We start from the raw sequence: 15,976 nt of genomic DNA on the forward strand, positions 1-15,976 counted from the left end.
GGATACACACCGGGGGCTTTTTATCCAGCAGCTGCGGCATACACAGAATCCACAGCCCCGGATCAAACTGAAATTGTTTGGACACTCTGGTGCCGGGAAAACAACCCTTGTGGAGTCTCTCAAGTGTGGCCTGATACGAAGCTTTTTCCGAAGACGTAGACCTAGGCTTTCCTCCACAAACTCAACCAGATTCCCCCCATCTCCTTTGTCTTCCAAACCTTCAGGTATGGCTTTGGAGCTGTAACATTTGAATGAGAAAATATGTTTCTCTTAGTCTGTGTAGCTCCTAAGGAAAAGCTGTTGGCTGTACTGCAAAAGACGGGACAGATGAAGCACATAAGAAACCAAAGCAAAGCAGAGAGGATGTTGCTTTGCTCTGTACAGGCTCGTACCTCAAGTAAGAGCGAAGAGGAGCAGCAGATGTGGAGGGTGCAGGAACAGTTAAGGTTTTGTTCACTCAGATGCTGCACAAGTGAACTTGGAGAGTGGAGGGCAGGACTTGAAAACATTGCCATTTATTTTTCACAAAAAGTCTTAGGCTACAAACACCAGTGTCATGACCAGATTCCAGCATTGTGGTTTTGGGGGTTATGTTTTGTCAGCCTTTTTTTTGAGTAGCTTCAATAAACACAAAATTTAAGCAGTTGCTGCATCTGTGATCTTTAAGTAGTAACAGGGGATTCACAACTGCCTCTGATGCCTTGGAGTGCTTTTCCATAAGGTACAGGAGTGGATTAACCCGGTTAGAGGTGTCTAAAATTGTCTCCAAAAGAGGTGAAAATGGAGGTTTTCTACACGGAAGTAAATGTGTTCAAATAATAAGGAAACTTTTCCCATGTAGAACCAGTTTGCCTATATGAAGTTGAAAGAGCTGCAAGATGTGGAGGAACTAGCTAGGTTTACACTTCAGCTTGTGCCCAGCTTTGGAAGAACCCACAGTTGTGGCAGAAGGACGCTGGAAAGGGTAGTGAACTATTTGTCCAGGTCCCTTTTCTGACACTGAGAGGTTGCACAATGTATACAAGCTAAGCAGGCACTTGAGGAGCTCAAATTTAGATTGATGTTTAGAAGTATTCTTACTACTTAAGTTTTAGATGGGGTCAGAATTGCTTTTTTCTTTAATAATTTAATAATATCTTTGGATAATACTTGCAGGTCTAGGTTTCATTCATCATCTACAAGTAGTATTAGAACAGTGCTAGTAGTAGATTGCACATCTACTTCCTCTCTAGTCACCTGAGGAAGCTATAGGGTATTCACAGAGTGGCTTAACAAGACAAGATACCTGGCACAGATTGTGATTGCATTTGCTGTTTACTTAACACAAGGGGCTCACATATGTGACAACGGAATACATAAATTGATTCAATTACTCAGAAGGTTTTGATTTATTTATCTTAATTTACTGTGTCACAAAAGGGGAGATAAGTCACTCAAGGAATATCAGTTCCTGGAGGCAGTGCAGGAAGGTTTTGGCTGAAGACAGATTTATTTAATTTTTTTTTTATGTTGGTTGGTACCAGAACCAGAGGATAGGTGTTATGTACTTACACATAAAATCAGATAAGACTGCAAGTCAGATTGGCAAATCGTTGTAGAAATAATGGTGAATTTGAAGCATGCGCTTGAAAATAGCTTACCTAGAAATAAAGCCAGAAAATTGTGCGGTGCTATGCACACTTGAAACTTGTGCCGTTCTATGCAAACAAAGCTACTATGGCATTGTTTTAATGTTTGTGGAGTTTTGGGGTTTGCTTGTTTCAATATCTGTGCGTTTTGGATGAAAATAATTATATAACATGTAAATAATGTTATGGGTTGAGTGACATAATCAGATAAACATTTAAACCAGCACAATTTGGTCTATATTTGATCATGTGCTTAGGTCTTTTTAAATTCTGTAAAAAATAAGTGTGTGAATTCACCATGTTATTTGTTAAAAAGCCTAAAGGTTTAAATATTACAGTAGAAGACTGAACATGAGAGTATAGTTCTATGGCTGACAGGTAGTTTATTTCTATATTGCCCAAATATAAGAGTTCAGCATCTAGTGGAGGAAAGAAATCTTTACTTTCTCCACTAGATGGTGCAAGTCAATTAAAAAATTCTTTTGTTTCTTGTTTACTCTTATGGAGTCTGTGAATTAAACATGAACTTAAACAAATAGCATACGAGTAAAATAATTTTGGTTAAGGGTCTGCTTTTCTTCCCCACCTCTCCAGAAACAGTTGTTACATACTGGTATTTTCATCCTTACAGGAATCACCTATAGGAATATATAGCATTTCCATGCCAATAAAAACAGACAGTGCCATGAAATTGTAACCCTTAGCTAAAAAAGCATTCTATCTTTGCAACAGCGAGCAACTTTAACTATTAAAACTTTTCATTTCCAAATCATTCTGTTGTTTTCTATGCTCCCCCTGCCCCCCCGGCCCCCCAGCGGTATGACTGCTAAAGGACAATAAGTGCTATATGGGATCATTCTAGTATTTTCCTTTTCATCATTCAAATAAAGATGTAGTTGTGTATGCTCACAGTTTGCTAGTCATCTCCGTTCTTTGAAAAGCAGTTTAAGTTTTTTAATCAGCTTTTATGCCTTGCATACTTATTTTGAAGTGATCTGGTTGTGATTTTCACATGGTTTGTAAACTCATTTTCTTTTCCCTGACCCAGTTTCAGTAAGCATTATGAATCTTTATCCTGGTTGTGAGAATGTCAGCGTGAGAAGCCGTAGTATGATGTTTGAGCCCGGCCTGACCAAAGGAGTATTAGAAGCGTTCGTTTCACCTGCTCATCACCCTCACTTTTCTGCTGATGACCAGTCCACCAAGGCCATTGACATTCAAAATGCCTACTTGCATGGTAAGCTGAGCCCTGGGCTGACATGTCTTAATGCTGCGGGATGGTAAATGCTATGTTGCTTGTTTTTAAAAATGAAAATTAAAAAAAAGATACCTGACTTGATATGGTAGTGACTGTTGTTGAGAATCCACACTGGTGGGGTTTGGTTTGGTTAAGCGGAAGGTAAATCTGCATGAAGTTCTGTACACAGAGTAATCACCTGTGTCAGCTCCTTATGGTATCACACAGAAGTGTTTTTGAGGTAAGTGTGACAGGAGGAAGGAAGCATTTGGTATAATAGGAGTGGATTGGCAAACCAGCTACTAGCGTGAAGGGACCTTCACCTATGCTGTATGTCCTTTGGGGATTTTATCCTATGTAATCTGGTCCCAGATTACCCCAGGTTTCCCAGCTGTGTGAATGGTGTGCCTACCATTTTCGCCCCATGACAGGGCTGAAGCATGTTCGGTGGGCCCTGGAGCTCACCAGACATGGTAAGTGGAGCTTCTGATTTCTTTGTATTTTTATTTTTTTTTAAAGGAAGATAATTGCTCTGCAGTTGAAACCCGTTAGCAGTAAGAGGCATCAGAGAAGTTGTTATAAGTACATACATGGCTTTTGACTGTGAAGACCATATAAACGGTGCATATACACCACCAGCCATACTAATTGTTATATAGGTGGTAAGATCTCTCCCAGTAGGTTCTCCTCTTCATGAGGAACATGTTTTGCACACCTTAGCAGCTGCAATTTCGAGTCTGAGTTAGGATTAATCCAGATTTTTATTTTGGAGGGAGACAACTATTTGTGAATGCAGCATCTGCACTAACACCTGCAGTGCCAAATGTTTGTCTCAGATGCTGAAGTGTTTGCCATGTAGCTAAAGCTTGTTCTTTGTCCAGGATAATTTCCTCTTTCAGTGTAATTTGAAACCAAGTCAGATTCTGCAGCAAAAGAGAGTTGTGCAACAAACTGCCAGAAAGGGTTTCTTTTCTTTATGCTGTCTTGATACAGAACGAAAGCGTGCACATGGGTGAACTCCAAATAGCCATACTCGTAACAGCAGATTTGAGGTTTCTGGCTTCTTTTCTTCTAGAAGTTTGAGGTGCATCTTAGTCAGCATTTATTTCAATAAAGGTAGCACAAGTGAGGCAGACTTCACCCTAATTCAGGTGGTGCATCTGGGAAGTGCCATATAGTGCAACACACTCATGCTTTTCTCACCTGAAGCTAAAGGTGGTGGCAAAAAGCAACATGGTGCTGTTCAGATCTGTAACATGGTGATTCTTCAGTCCTGACTTAACAATGTGATGTGAATAGTACAATTCTGTAAAGCAGAGTGGCTTCTTTGAGAATGTCCTTCAGCTGTTTTTAATACCAGTGGTGACATGTTAAGAAGAAAAATTAATTAAAATGTTGAGCTCCTTGGGGTGAGCAGGAAAAGAATGGGAGCCATTGTCCTTGTTTTTCAAAGGAATTACAAGATCCATGGCTGTTGTGCAAGGCAAAGGCGAATTTAATGTGTAAGGCTGCATGTGTTTAACACAGGTGCCTCTGTGTTATATCCAGCTGAATGTCCTAGAGAAGTGAATGTGAGAGAGGAACAGATAATGAAGACTCAACTTCTCAGCCTCTGAGACCGACTGAAACCCGTTCACTTTGTTCATGGTTGCGTTTGCAGTCTTACTTTCTCACATGCATACAGTTTATCTTTGTGAAAACTTAAATCAGATTAACTAACTCTTTTGTTTGTCTTTCCATGGCTGAAAGACACCTCATGCTTACTGACAAAGTGTTGTCTCTTCATGTGTCTATTTTTCAGGAATTGGTGATTTCAGCGTCTGGGAGTTCTCTGGGAATCCTGTGTATTTCTGCTGTTATGATTATTTTGCTGCAAATGATCCCACTGCAATTCACATAGTGCTTTTTAGTCTTGAGGAGCCTTATGAAATCCAATTAAACCAAGTGACCTTTTGGCTCAGTTTCCTGAAATCATTGGTCCCAGTTGAGGAGCCAATAGGTATGCTTTTCTGCCTATTAATGGAGTGTTAGGGGACTGTAGGATAAAGCTTCTTGTGTTTCTCTGCAACTTAGTACATCTTCTGTGTTGAGTGCTGTTATCTGTCTTCATCCCCATGTATTCAAACAAACTTCACACGGGTTTCTTAGATAAAGGGAATTTTATCTGTGGAACCAGCATAAAGAGTTATACACAGCACTTAGTCCAACTAAAAAGGGTCATGAGGTACAGTGCGGCCTCTTGTGGCACTGGGATTTACATCTGTAAATGGCAGATGAAGTTTTATGTCAGCTAAGCTGTGTGGAAAAGTATTTCGATGGGTTGACACCATTTAAAACCGGTTTTAGACACATTGCTTAAATTCTGCTTACATCTAGCCCCAATTAACTGTGTTCCCAGCATAAATCAGTCTTGTCGGTGAGAACAGGACAGAACAACATTGTGGAGTGGTGTTACCTCTTAGTACGTGCAACTTTAACATGTTTAACTGGGCTTGTATTTGGACTTCAAATATGTTAGCCTTTTGGTGGTCAGGGTGTACAGAAACCAGTATTTCTAGTGAATTTCACTTCACATATTCTCAGACTGCACAGGTTTTAAGTAAGTTTACTTGTTTTATATTCAAGCTTTCTCACAAACTGAAAGTCACTTGTCAGGCAAACAAATTTACTTAAAAACTTTTTTTTACTTCTTAAAAGGTCTGTAGGTCTATATACACACCATATAACTTGTTCATGTTTGCAGCTGAGCATTGGTCTGCAGGCTGTGACAGTTTCATGGACGAACCAAGCTCAGACATGGTTCTATGAACTGAAATGTTATTCCAGCCAGTGGATCTAACTCAGCGCTCATATACACTTATAAAGCTGCTAGGGACTCACCAGACAAGCCTATCAAATACTTACATAGCACAAAGAGTATTTCCCCTCTCTTTTTGTGTTCTGCTCAATTCTGTATGCAGTATCTCAGCCAGATAATGATAATGGTGAGCCAAGGCAGACCTTCAGTTTTCAGTTCAGGCATCTGCATGTCTCTTTCCATTTTAGATCAAATCACAAGGTTAACAATATGAGCATTTGGATCTAAACAACATGAAATTACTTCTGGAGGTAAAAGCTCAGAAATTTGCAGAAAAGTGTCAAAGCTGACAATATGGTTAATTTGCAATTGCTGAAAGCTTTTCCTGGCTCCTCAGTCAGGCGAGGAAACTTAGTTCTTGGTTTGACAGAGTTAGATTTAATAATTTCTTCTTGTTGATCTTCTTATCAGTATTATTTAGATACTTTGCTTAAATCAGTGTTTATACTAGTCAGCTCAAGTTGAGTACCCATGCATTTTTGTACTATTACAAATCTCTCAAGCAATATGTAGTAACTGATGTTAGCAGAAAACTTAAACTTTTGGGATTACTTTCCAGTTATTTTGTCTTATGTCCTTTAGCTGCCAAAAAAAATATTTAAAATTGCAAAATACTTGCCTCAAAGTGCTATGCAGAGATTTGGGAAAATGTGGCTTTTTATGCATAAATCAAGATTCTGTAGCTCTTAGCTGATGTAAACTGAGCAGTGATGTGAGCATATTTCTCCTCCGTGAAGTTTTTCCAGTTAGAGCAGCAGGATTGGACGTATCTTTTTTTTTTTTTAAATAGTCTAATGATGTCTTCTCTTTTCTGGAAGGTCAGTTTGAGAAAAGATTGAAAAGTCTGTGTTCCATGCTGTCACCTCATTCATGCCATTTGTATCTTTCTTTCTTTCTCATTCTTTTTCATGGTTTCTGCCAGGCTTTCCTACTTACCTCTCACCTAAGTGAGAGGTCATTGTTTGTGTAAGTACTGCAAAGTAGCATTCATACCAACGTATGAATGTTGTAGACATTTTGTGTTCTACTTAAAATCCTCTACTCTGCACCTGTAGTATTAAGGACCATCCAAAGATTATGAGAAACCCTTTCAAGACGCTGTTATTGTTAGTCATTTTTCCTCACACTATCATAGTTTGTAGTTAATATATACGTCATTAATGTTATTGATTAATGTTTTCGCTAAAACTATAAAATCACGTAATATCAATGTGTCTGATGTTATTCAAAGAGTCTAGCTGTTCAAACTGGACATTATATAGATAATCCTATAGGCAGATAACAGCCAAAGCACCAGTGGTGTAAGCACTATGCTTAGTGGTCTAAGCTGTGATTAGAGTGGTAAATCCACTGCAAAAGTGATTGGTATGAAGAATGTAAAATGTATTTCTACTTTTCCGGCTCAGTAAGACCACCATCTCCACAGGTGTGTCTGATAGTGAGGAAGTGCTCTTGTTTCTCTTCTAGCCTTTGGTGGAAAGCTGAAAAGTCCCCTGCATGTTGTTTTGATCGCCACACATGCTGACATAGTGAATCTTCCTCGGCCTGTTGGTGGAGAGTTTTGGTATGACAAAGACATGTCGTTGTTGAAAGAAATCAGGAACAGGTAAGTGGGGCATGTATTTATATGTAGTGTTTAAATATGTCAGTTGGAAAGAAAAAATACTAAAATGCATAGGAATATGTAAAAACTTTTTATGTTATTTAAGTGTTCCGATGATATTTTGAGTATGTTCAGGAAGTTTATATTGTGCAAAACCTGAAACATTTACCAATGTACAGTGAGTGAGCTGCCTTAAGTGAGCTAAAATGAGGCAAGTGGTGCAAAATTGGGTTGAGGCTTAGGAAGTCTCACCCTGTAAACACTGGGATACATCCAAAGGCCCCTGTCAGCCATCTGTCTGACTTCTTGGTGCTCAGGTTTCACACCGGTCTCAGAAAGGTCTCAGCTACAAACTCTGGGTGCAAAAGAGGAAGCTTTACAGGAGAGCCACCCGTTCCCTGGCATTGATTTAGGATGGGGAGGAAAAAAAACTTAAACCAGGCCTGGGGGTACTCCCTACACAGTTTGTAAAGCCTTGGACATTGTGAAGTCACACAGGTGACAAGGTCATGCAAGAGGTACCTAGAAGTTAGGGAAACATCTAGCCTTCTTCAAAAAATGTTTGGAGAGCGTGCTAACTGTGGATGGAAATAGGGAATTTTTCACAAGCGTGCTATTGTATAAAGTAACAATGGTTTATATTCTCAGTGAGCATGTAAGTAAGTAACACGTGGTACGAGAAACAATCCATACCTGTGAGCATAGACACTTTTCTGGACTGTACAAGACAGATGTAGGAATTCCACCACAGTAGTGGCAGAGCAGTATCTTAATCAACTGAAATATACCAACAGAAAATACCTTTGTGTCATTTTTGGTATTGGAATCCTTTTAAATGCAAATCAGTCCAGAGCTAGGAAAACAAGTATGTGTGGCTGAAAAGTCAAAAAGGAAGTGAGAAAGAGAGCTGGTGTCAATAGCAATGACAAATGAACTATTTAAAGTGAAAAGAAAGAAAACAAATATATGATTCCTGCTATCCCTTCTCTAGTAAAATGTTTAGTTTTGTAATTACAAATCCTGCGATGCAGTTGTAATTTTCTTACGCATCTTCTACCTTCTTCCTTAGGAAATACAATTATTTTCTCTCAATATCTCTGTTTATTTTCAAGAAAATTAGAGAGCAGCTATACTGTCTGTGCTTATAAAATGTATTAGCATAATCAGTACTTAAACCTTTTCATCATTCCTGGAAGAAAAATAACTCTTGTACTTCAGTCTTAAATTACAGAATTGGATGAAGAAATAAAACTGGATTTGGTACTAGGTAACTAATTTTTCGCTTTTTCTTTTTTAGATTTGGAAATGATCTGCATATTTCAGACAAGTTATTTGTCTTGGATGCGGGAGCATCTGGATCTAAAGATATGAAGCTTCTCCGAAATCACTTGCAAGAAATAAGAAGCCAGATAATTTCTGTAAGTAATGTCTAATGGTCTGGGTTGGGCGAGCCAAAATGTGAAAATCTAGTGTAATAATTCATAATGTAAATACTAAATTTACAGTAAAACTTAAAGAAATGAGTGCTGTTCCAATTTTTTAGCAGCATGTATGACAGACCTGGTGATAAACAAACTCCTGACATCAAAGATTCATTCCGCATTTTCAGAATTGTAGGTGTGTTGTACCGGTCACCAAAATGATGTCTCTTGAAAGGAAACAATGTGAGATTCTCAGTTCAAAGTTCATTTTCGTATTTTGAATTGACAGTGACTGGATTCCAGTGTTGGCTCTTCTTTTTTTTGTGTGTGTGTGTCTGTTTTTGTTTTAAGATTATTTTTTTTTAATTAGCGTAGTATTACAGAGAAACAGAATATATTTCACGCAAATAAGGTTTTTTTGTTAAAAAAAAAAAAAAAAAAAAGCCCACCAGGGTAGAACAGTTTCCTCAACTATTAGAAAGGTAATTCCCAATATAGATACATGAACTGAATATGCATTAACTTTTTACTCCAATTTTTTACTGAAAAATACATGCTTGGAGTTTTGTGTGTAGGTGTATGTATATGAGACTAAAGGTAAAATAGCCATGGTTTGAAGTTGTCACCGTGAATCCACAGAGACTTCCATACCGAAGGTGACCAAGTCAAGTTATTAGGTAGCCTGTGCTAAATGTATTTAAATTTCTTCATACCAAACACCCTCTTTATTTGTGTGACACACCAGCGAGACTTTCTGCAGCTACTTCTAGTAAGTATTTTTTTTTAATTAATTAAAAGCTAATTTATTACTGAGTTTATTGTGTAGATCGAGGAAAATGTTTGGTTTTATGCAAAAGTCATCGTATTTTACACTCCAAATGGTTTCTTGATTTAATAAGCTTTTCTTCTCTGACAAAACTTCTGTCACTAGCTTGAAATCTGGAGGGCTTTGCTGCATAAGAAGTGTGTGCTTGAAAGTGTAGGATGAAGGAATCAGTGATATCCAAGACAATCACTAGATAAAAGTACCATCTTCACTTCTTATCTGGTACCCTGCTGTCTCACCTGTTGAAGTAATTTGGTCCTGTACAGATATTGAAGAGTATAGAATTTAATTAAATGTTGACCATTTCTGAAAAAAGATTAACTTCTAGATGCAGGAAGGCAACTGATACATTTTTGAAGTCACCATTTCAGGTGGTCAGCACATTTGACGAGGCACGACTATATAAAGTAAACTTTGCTCCGTGTGTCAGGATTCCCTTTGTAATCATGGTGATGTTTGGAAAGTTGCTTATTTCAGTGAAAAAGTTGCTCCTGGCATTCACTTTATTAAGAAAAGGTAGATCTCATGGCAGGTGAACCAGAAGGAAGAGTAAGGGTCCATCACAAGGGGAGCTCTTTAAACATGAATATATATCATGTATGCATCAGACCTTGTAACCTCCATGTAAAAAAATTTTTTTTAAAAGCACTAGTACTGTTATTCTCAGCAGAGTTGAATTACAAATGGATGTTTTCTGTGCCTTTGTTAAGACTTGCCCACCTATGACTCATCTGTGTGAAAAAATAATCTCCACACTGCCTTCATGGAGAAAAATTAATGGACCAAATCAGCTGATGTCCTTGCAGCAGTTTGTGTACGATGTACAGGAACAGCTTAATCCCCTAGCAAGTGAAGATGACCTACGGCATACTGCACAGCAGTTGCATAGCATAGGAGAAGTAAGTGTTTTTATCAAAATTGTCTCTTTTTATTAGTAGGGTGCTGCTCTGGTAGAATATTGCTTAATGAGATTTAAGCAAACATCTCTAGCTTTTTTTTTTTTTCCCCTCCTAAGATGACATAAGTAGTAGAGACTGGTTAATAATGCTTTTTGTTATTGGTATTGTCTTCTGGCTTCTATTTCATTCAACGTTATTTCTTTGAGACAGGAAGAACTACAGTTTATCGCTGTAGTTGTAAGAACATAAAATACCAAGAAAGGGTAAGTGTGCCGCTGTCTTAAATGAGGTAGCACCTACTGTGTTCTCTGCATATGAGAAATTTATGTTTGTCCAGTAGAAACTGAATCGTAGGATAACACCTGTGCGTAAATAGCTGTTGGGCTGTAATGGTTTCATTCGTAGTGGAAATCAAGAACAAGATCTGCTTTTTGTTCTGAATATTTGCAAGAAATTAAAATGCACTTTTTTTTTTTCTGTCAGCAGTGTTAATTGAATGATTGGGTTAGTAAGTTAAGAAGGAGAGAAGGTGGGGGGTATCACCTTGTACTTCACAAGATGTAAATAGTGATTTTCATATTTATAAACAGATTAACATTATGCAGAGTGAAACTGTCCAAGATGTTGTGCTTCTGGATCCTCGCTGGCTCTGTTCAAATGTCCTTGGAAAAATCCTGTCAGTGGAGAACCCAAAAGCTCTCCATCACTATAGAGGTCGGTATACTATAGAGGACATCCAGCGTCTGGTGACAGATAGTGATGTGGAAGAACTGATACAGATTTTGGATGCCATGGATATTTGTGCAAGGGACCTTAGCAGTGGAGCAATGGTGGATATTCCTGCTCTCATAAAGACTGACAATCTCCACAGGTCTTGGACAGATGAGGAGGATGAGGTGCTGATTTATGGTGGTGTTAGAATCGTTCCTGTGGAACATCTTACCCCATTTCCTTGTGGAATTTTTCATAAAGTTCAGGTAAATCTCTGCAGGTGGATTCACCAGCAAAGCACAGAGGGAGATGCTGATATACGTCTGTGGGTAAACGGATCAAAGATTATGAATCGCGGAGCTGAGGTTTTAGTGCTGCTAGTCAACCATGGTCAGGGTATAGAGGTTCAAGTTAGAGGAGTGGAAACGGAGAAGATCAAGTGTTGTTTACTTCTGGATTCTGTATGCAGCACCATTGATAACTTAATGGCCACAACCTTACCAGGGCTTCTGACCGGGAAATACTACCTTAGTCCTCAGCAGCTGAGGGAACATCATGAACCAGTAATGGTCTACCAGCCTAGAGACTTTTTCCGTGCACAGAGTCAAAAGGAGACATCACTAACTAACACTATGGGGGGATACAAAGAGAGCTTTAGCAGTATACTGTGTTTTGGGTGTCTTGATGTCTACTCCCAGGGAAGCCTAGGAATGGATATTCATGTTTCAGATCTAAATCTACTTACCAGGAGAAAACTAAGTCGATTTTTGGATCCACCTGATCCTATGGGCAAAGATTGGTGCCTTCTGGCCATGAACCTGGGCCTCCCTGACCTTGTTGCGAAGTACAATACAAGTAATGGAACACAAAATGACTTTCTCACAAGCCCAGTCCATGCCCTTCTGCAGGAGTGGAGTAATTCTCCTGAGAGCACTGTAGGTATCCTAATGTCTAAGCTGAGGGAATTAGGTCGCAGAGATGCAGCAGACTTTTTACTGAAGGCATCTTCTGTATTCAAAATAAATTTAGATGCTAATGGTCAAGAGGCTTATGCTTCCAGTTGCAACAGTGGCACATCTTATAATTCGATTAGCTCTGTAGTGTCACGGTAAGAGCAGGTGTTTTGCGTGGACACCTTTTCAAACTGCGGAGAGGATAAAAGACACAGTGCAAGAGTTTCTGTGAATTTTAATTTATGAGGTTTTACATCAAACAATCTTTATCCTTCTCTCCAGCACCACCTTTTTGTGCATAAACTTTCTACTTCTAACTGTGAACTGTTGCTCCTTATCTGTTAAAAAGGCTGGTATACTCCTGGTGTTTTAAAATTATTCCTGATACATAATGTGCTGCTTAATACTGCCATTTTAACTGGAAAGTCTTAACTTTTGGATTACATACTGCAACTGTTTTATAAAATATTTTTATTCTCCCCATAAAAGGTAGGGGGAGAGGAATAGCACATATTTTACCTGAAATGTGTATTTCTTACACTCTTTTTTTTTTTTTTCTTTCCATCGTGTCCTCTGCTTAACATCTTTTTTGGTATTTGTAAGGAGGGAAATCCACCATTTGTGGTCAATCTGACTGAATTTAAAACCACATTATTTATAGCTGAAAAAGCGAGTGCCTTTTGCAGAAGGGAGGGTGTAGTTGATTTGAATGACCCTGCTGGAGTTACAAGAACATGCTACCTCTGTTTCACTTAAATTGTCTGCATGCTTATCATTGCAAGTGGTGCTTGCCTTTTAATTTTTCCTGCACTTCTAAGACATTTGTGATGACTCACGCAGAGCATTCTTGTGCCAGTACTATGGGTATAGACATGTGATACCTAATCAACTTCAATTGCAGTGAAATCATAATGTGAAGATCTCTTAAACTTGCCAATTATCATGCTTCATTATTTCCATGCACCTCAGGTAAAAGTTCATATCATTATAGAGTTCAAAAAACACAAGTGTTGGATACTGCAGAATAATATTGTATAGCTGTCAGTTGTAATTTGTGTATAACAAAGGTTTTCTACTATTAGATCCTGCATTACTTACTTCCTGTACTTGAAAACTTTGATGGGGATAAAAACAAAACGGAAGCAAGGTTTCTTGCAGTGATAACTTTAAAATTGATATGAGGGAATATGACCCATTCTCTGTTCTAAAAAGCATGTAATTTTAATGGTGCGATGTGTGTTTGTTTATATATATTGTATGTACATATATTAATACTATTTTTTCCTTAATCTCACAATGTAGTAAAATTTTGAAGGATTTTTCTACAAATAAACTGTTGCTCGTTGCATCCTTGTCATTCATATTCTGTAGCTGAAAGTAACTGAAGCTTTTCCTTACAGTCGCATCCTGAAGAGGCAATGCCTGGCTTCTGAAGTTCTGGGAACCTCCTGTTTGACTTCAGAGGGGTTTCTCAGTACACTGGAGGAATATTTATTTATCTGTTTACTGCAGAGGTGGTCCCTGTGCAGCAGAGGGATTTGCATCCATTTTGACAAACGGCAAGCCAAAGTGGTTTGCTACATAGCTTTTCCTTTGTGTTTTTTTACAATGGAAACGAGAACAGCAGAGGCGAGTCTGTCATCAGGAATCCTCCAGATTATGCTGTGTTGCAAAGGGGGAGAACGCTGCATTAGAGCCTGTGCTGTGGTAATGGTTCTTTGCATTAAGGACCCGCTCACTGCATGAGTGACTGTGCTGCTGCTGCTGCTTGTTTAAGCTCTCCACATCACTCCCTGATAGCTACACAGTCTCTGTATAGCGCTCTGTGCAGGCAGCTCTGCACAATACTTCCTCTGTGTGTATGCTGCAAAGGAATTAAACACTCTTCTTATAATGCTAGTTGCCTTTTCCCACTGCCAGCCATTGCAGATTTTACCCTTGCTTGATTAAATCCTTCCCTGGGCATCGCTGGGCTCCTTTGTTAAACGTTTTCTAAAAGTCTAGTCCTCAATGAGAAGTACGGTTACTGAACAGCCCTGCCCTGAGCTGTCTGTGCTAGGACAGCCTGCCTCTGGTGAACAGAGTTCAGCATCTCCCACCACTGATCAAAGCTGCTCGGTGAAGAGCTCAGCATTCCGCAGCCCATATTTGCCCATGTGACTTCATGGCCACCACCATGCTACACCTTCCAATGGTCGACATGTTCAGCACTTCTGTCAGATTCTGGTGTGTGGAGGGACCTTTCTCATCTCACAGGACTTTCTGGTTTTCTAGCTGATGCCTTTAGGCCTGTTCCTCAGGCATCAAACCTGGAGTTACCTTCCCCATGTCTGTGTTACTGCAGAGGAGCAGGCCTTGATATCACAAGTCATGTGAGGGCAGAGACTACTGTGAGATGCTTTTCCAGTGCAAAGCTGTCAGTGGTGTCTGTTAGTTTGGGATTCAATTCACCACTGTACTGCTTGTGGCGGAGTGGCAAGATTTTGAGATACTAGGTAGCTCCTCCCCAGGTGCTTTACGCGCACTCAAGATGTGTGGTTGACTTACCAACATTGATGCAATAGTCTTTTTTTCCTCTTTGTGGTTTCTTTTCCTCTTTGGTTTTTTTTTTTCCTCTTCGTTGTTTTTTTCGTTCCTGACAATTCCCTACTTCATATACTGTAAAATGCAGCCCTGGGAGTATAAATTACTTAGTGGATGGCTATGATGGATATTTGAATGGCAGGCTATTGCATCATTTACAGTTTTCATGGTAATAGATTCAGGAAAGTGAATCACAGTCATAGTATAGCTTGGGATTGCTTTCCTATAAATCACGTGCCACTGACCAAAAAAAAAAAAAACTTTGTTGTCCTAAATAACAATTTCGACAAAAAAAGGTTAGCAAAGTTATGTAAGTGGGCATCCCTTCAGTTGCTTTGCTTTTATTGATTTCCTGTTTTGTGAACGCAATTAGGAGCAGAGCTTCAGTCCACAATTTTTAGAACTGTTTAAAATGCACTGACCCTGCCTGGCTCACTCCAGAAATGGAGGAAATGCAAGTCTGCACAATCAGAAAAGTTTAGCCGTACATGTAAATTATGTATAGTTTGTGCAAGGAACAGGCTACACTTAGCTCCTGCCAATGAAATAAGTGAAGCTGGACAGTAACCATTAGGACACTCTCTTCCTTGCACTTCTCTGTAGCTTCAGAGGAGAGCTTCTGAAAGACAACTTGAGAATAAAACACATTAGCGCCAGCATTCATTTTGTCTTCAAAATCTGTAATCTAGGCAAACTTTAAAGCTCGCAACACAGTTGTTCAAGTCCAAGATGCATCACAGATGATCTTGCAGTTTAGACATGTATGTTACACCTGGGCTCAAATTCTGAAGAAATTTTCTGAAGATGATGATGGGGAGGAAGTGAGCATTTTAGTGCAAACCATTTTTCCTGGTAGAGTATGTTCTCCCTGGCATGCAGCAACAGGCATAGGTTAGGAAAGTGCTTCATACTGCTATTTGTATTAGGTTTTACTGGTTTTACTCTCTGTGGGAGTTTTGCTGCTGACCTGACTGGTGAGTTTGGAAAGCCACAAGGGATGACTGGCTACGTGCAAATGATTTTGAGGGTGGGACAAGAAGGGCATCCAGACGTGGCCTTGGGTGGAGGTGGAGATACACAATTCTTGTCGCCTTTAGAGGATGTAAACTGGAGACAGCCACAGGTTTTAGGATCCTTGTGAGTCAAGTTGTTGAGAAAGAGTTATGAAACAACAGGGGTTTAGCAACTCCCAAGTGTCAAGAGAGTGACAGAGCCCTGAGGCTTAGGAGACAAAGCACAGCTTCCTAAATGGTCAGGT

The 15,976-nt window shown here is 39.3% G+C and overlaps 1 protein-coding gene across 2 annotated transcripts in view; it reads left to right on the plus strand.

Annotated features, from left to right (window-relative positions):
• The window catches only part of DAPK1 (death associated protein kinase 1), a 97,620-nt gene extending 84,137 nt beyond the window's left edge, over positions 1 to 13,483 (plus strand). For both annotated transcript variants that reach the window (XM_086480534.1, XM_086480533.1), the window contains 7 exons: positions 2 to 224; positions 2,677 to 2,865; positions 4,667 to 4,864; positions 7,190 to 7,328; positions 8,623 to 8,743; positions 10,283 to 10,471; positions 11,062 to 13,483. In XM_086480534.1, coding sequence (XP_086336660.1) covers positions 2 to 224; positions 2,677 to 2,865; positions 4,667 to 4,864; positions 7,190 to 7,328; positions 8,623 to 8,743; positions 10,283 to 10,471; positions 11,062 to 12,294 — 2,292 coding nt within the window. In that variant the 3' untranslated portion in view covers positions 12,295 to 13,483. The remainder of the gene's footprint in view (position 1; positions 225 to 2,676; positions 2,866 to 4,666; positions 4,865 to 7,189; positions 7,329 to 8,622; positions 8,744 to 10,282; positions 10,472 to 11,061) is intronic.
• The last annotated feature ends 2,493 nt before the right edge of the window (positions 13,484 to 15,976 follow it).

Source organism: Leptosomus discolor, chromosome Z (assembly GCF_034619465.1).
Source record: "Leptosomus discolor isolate bLepDis1 chromosome Z, bLepDis1.hap2, whole genome shotgun sequence".
Classification (NCBI taxonomy): Eukaryota; Metazoa; Chordata; class Aves; order Leptosomiformes; family Leptosomidae; genus Leptosomus; species Leptosomus discolor.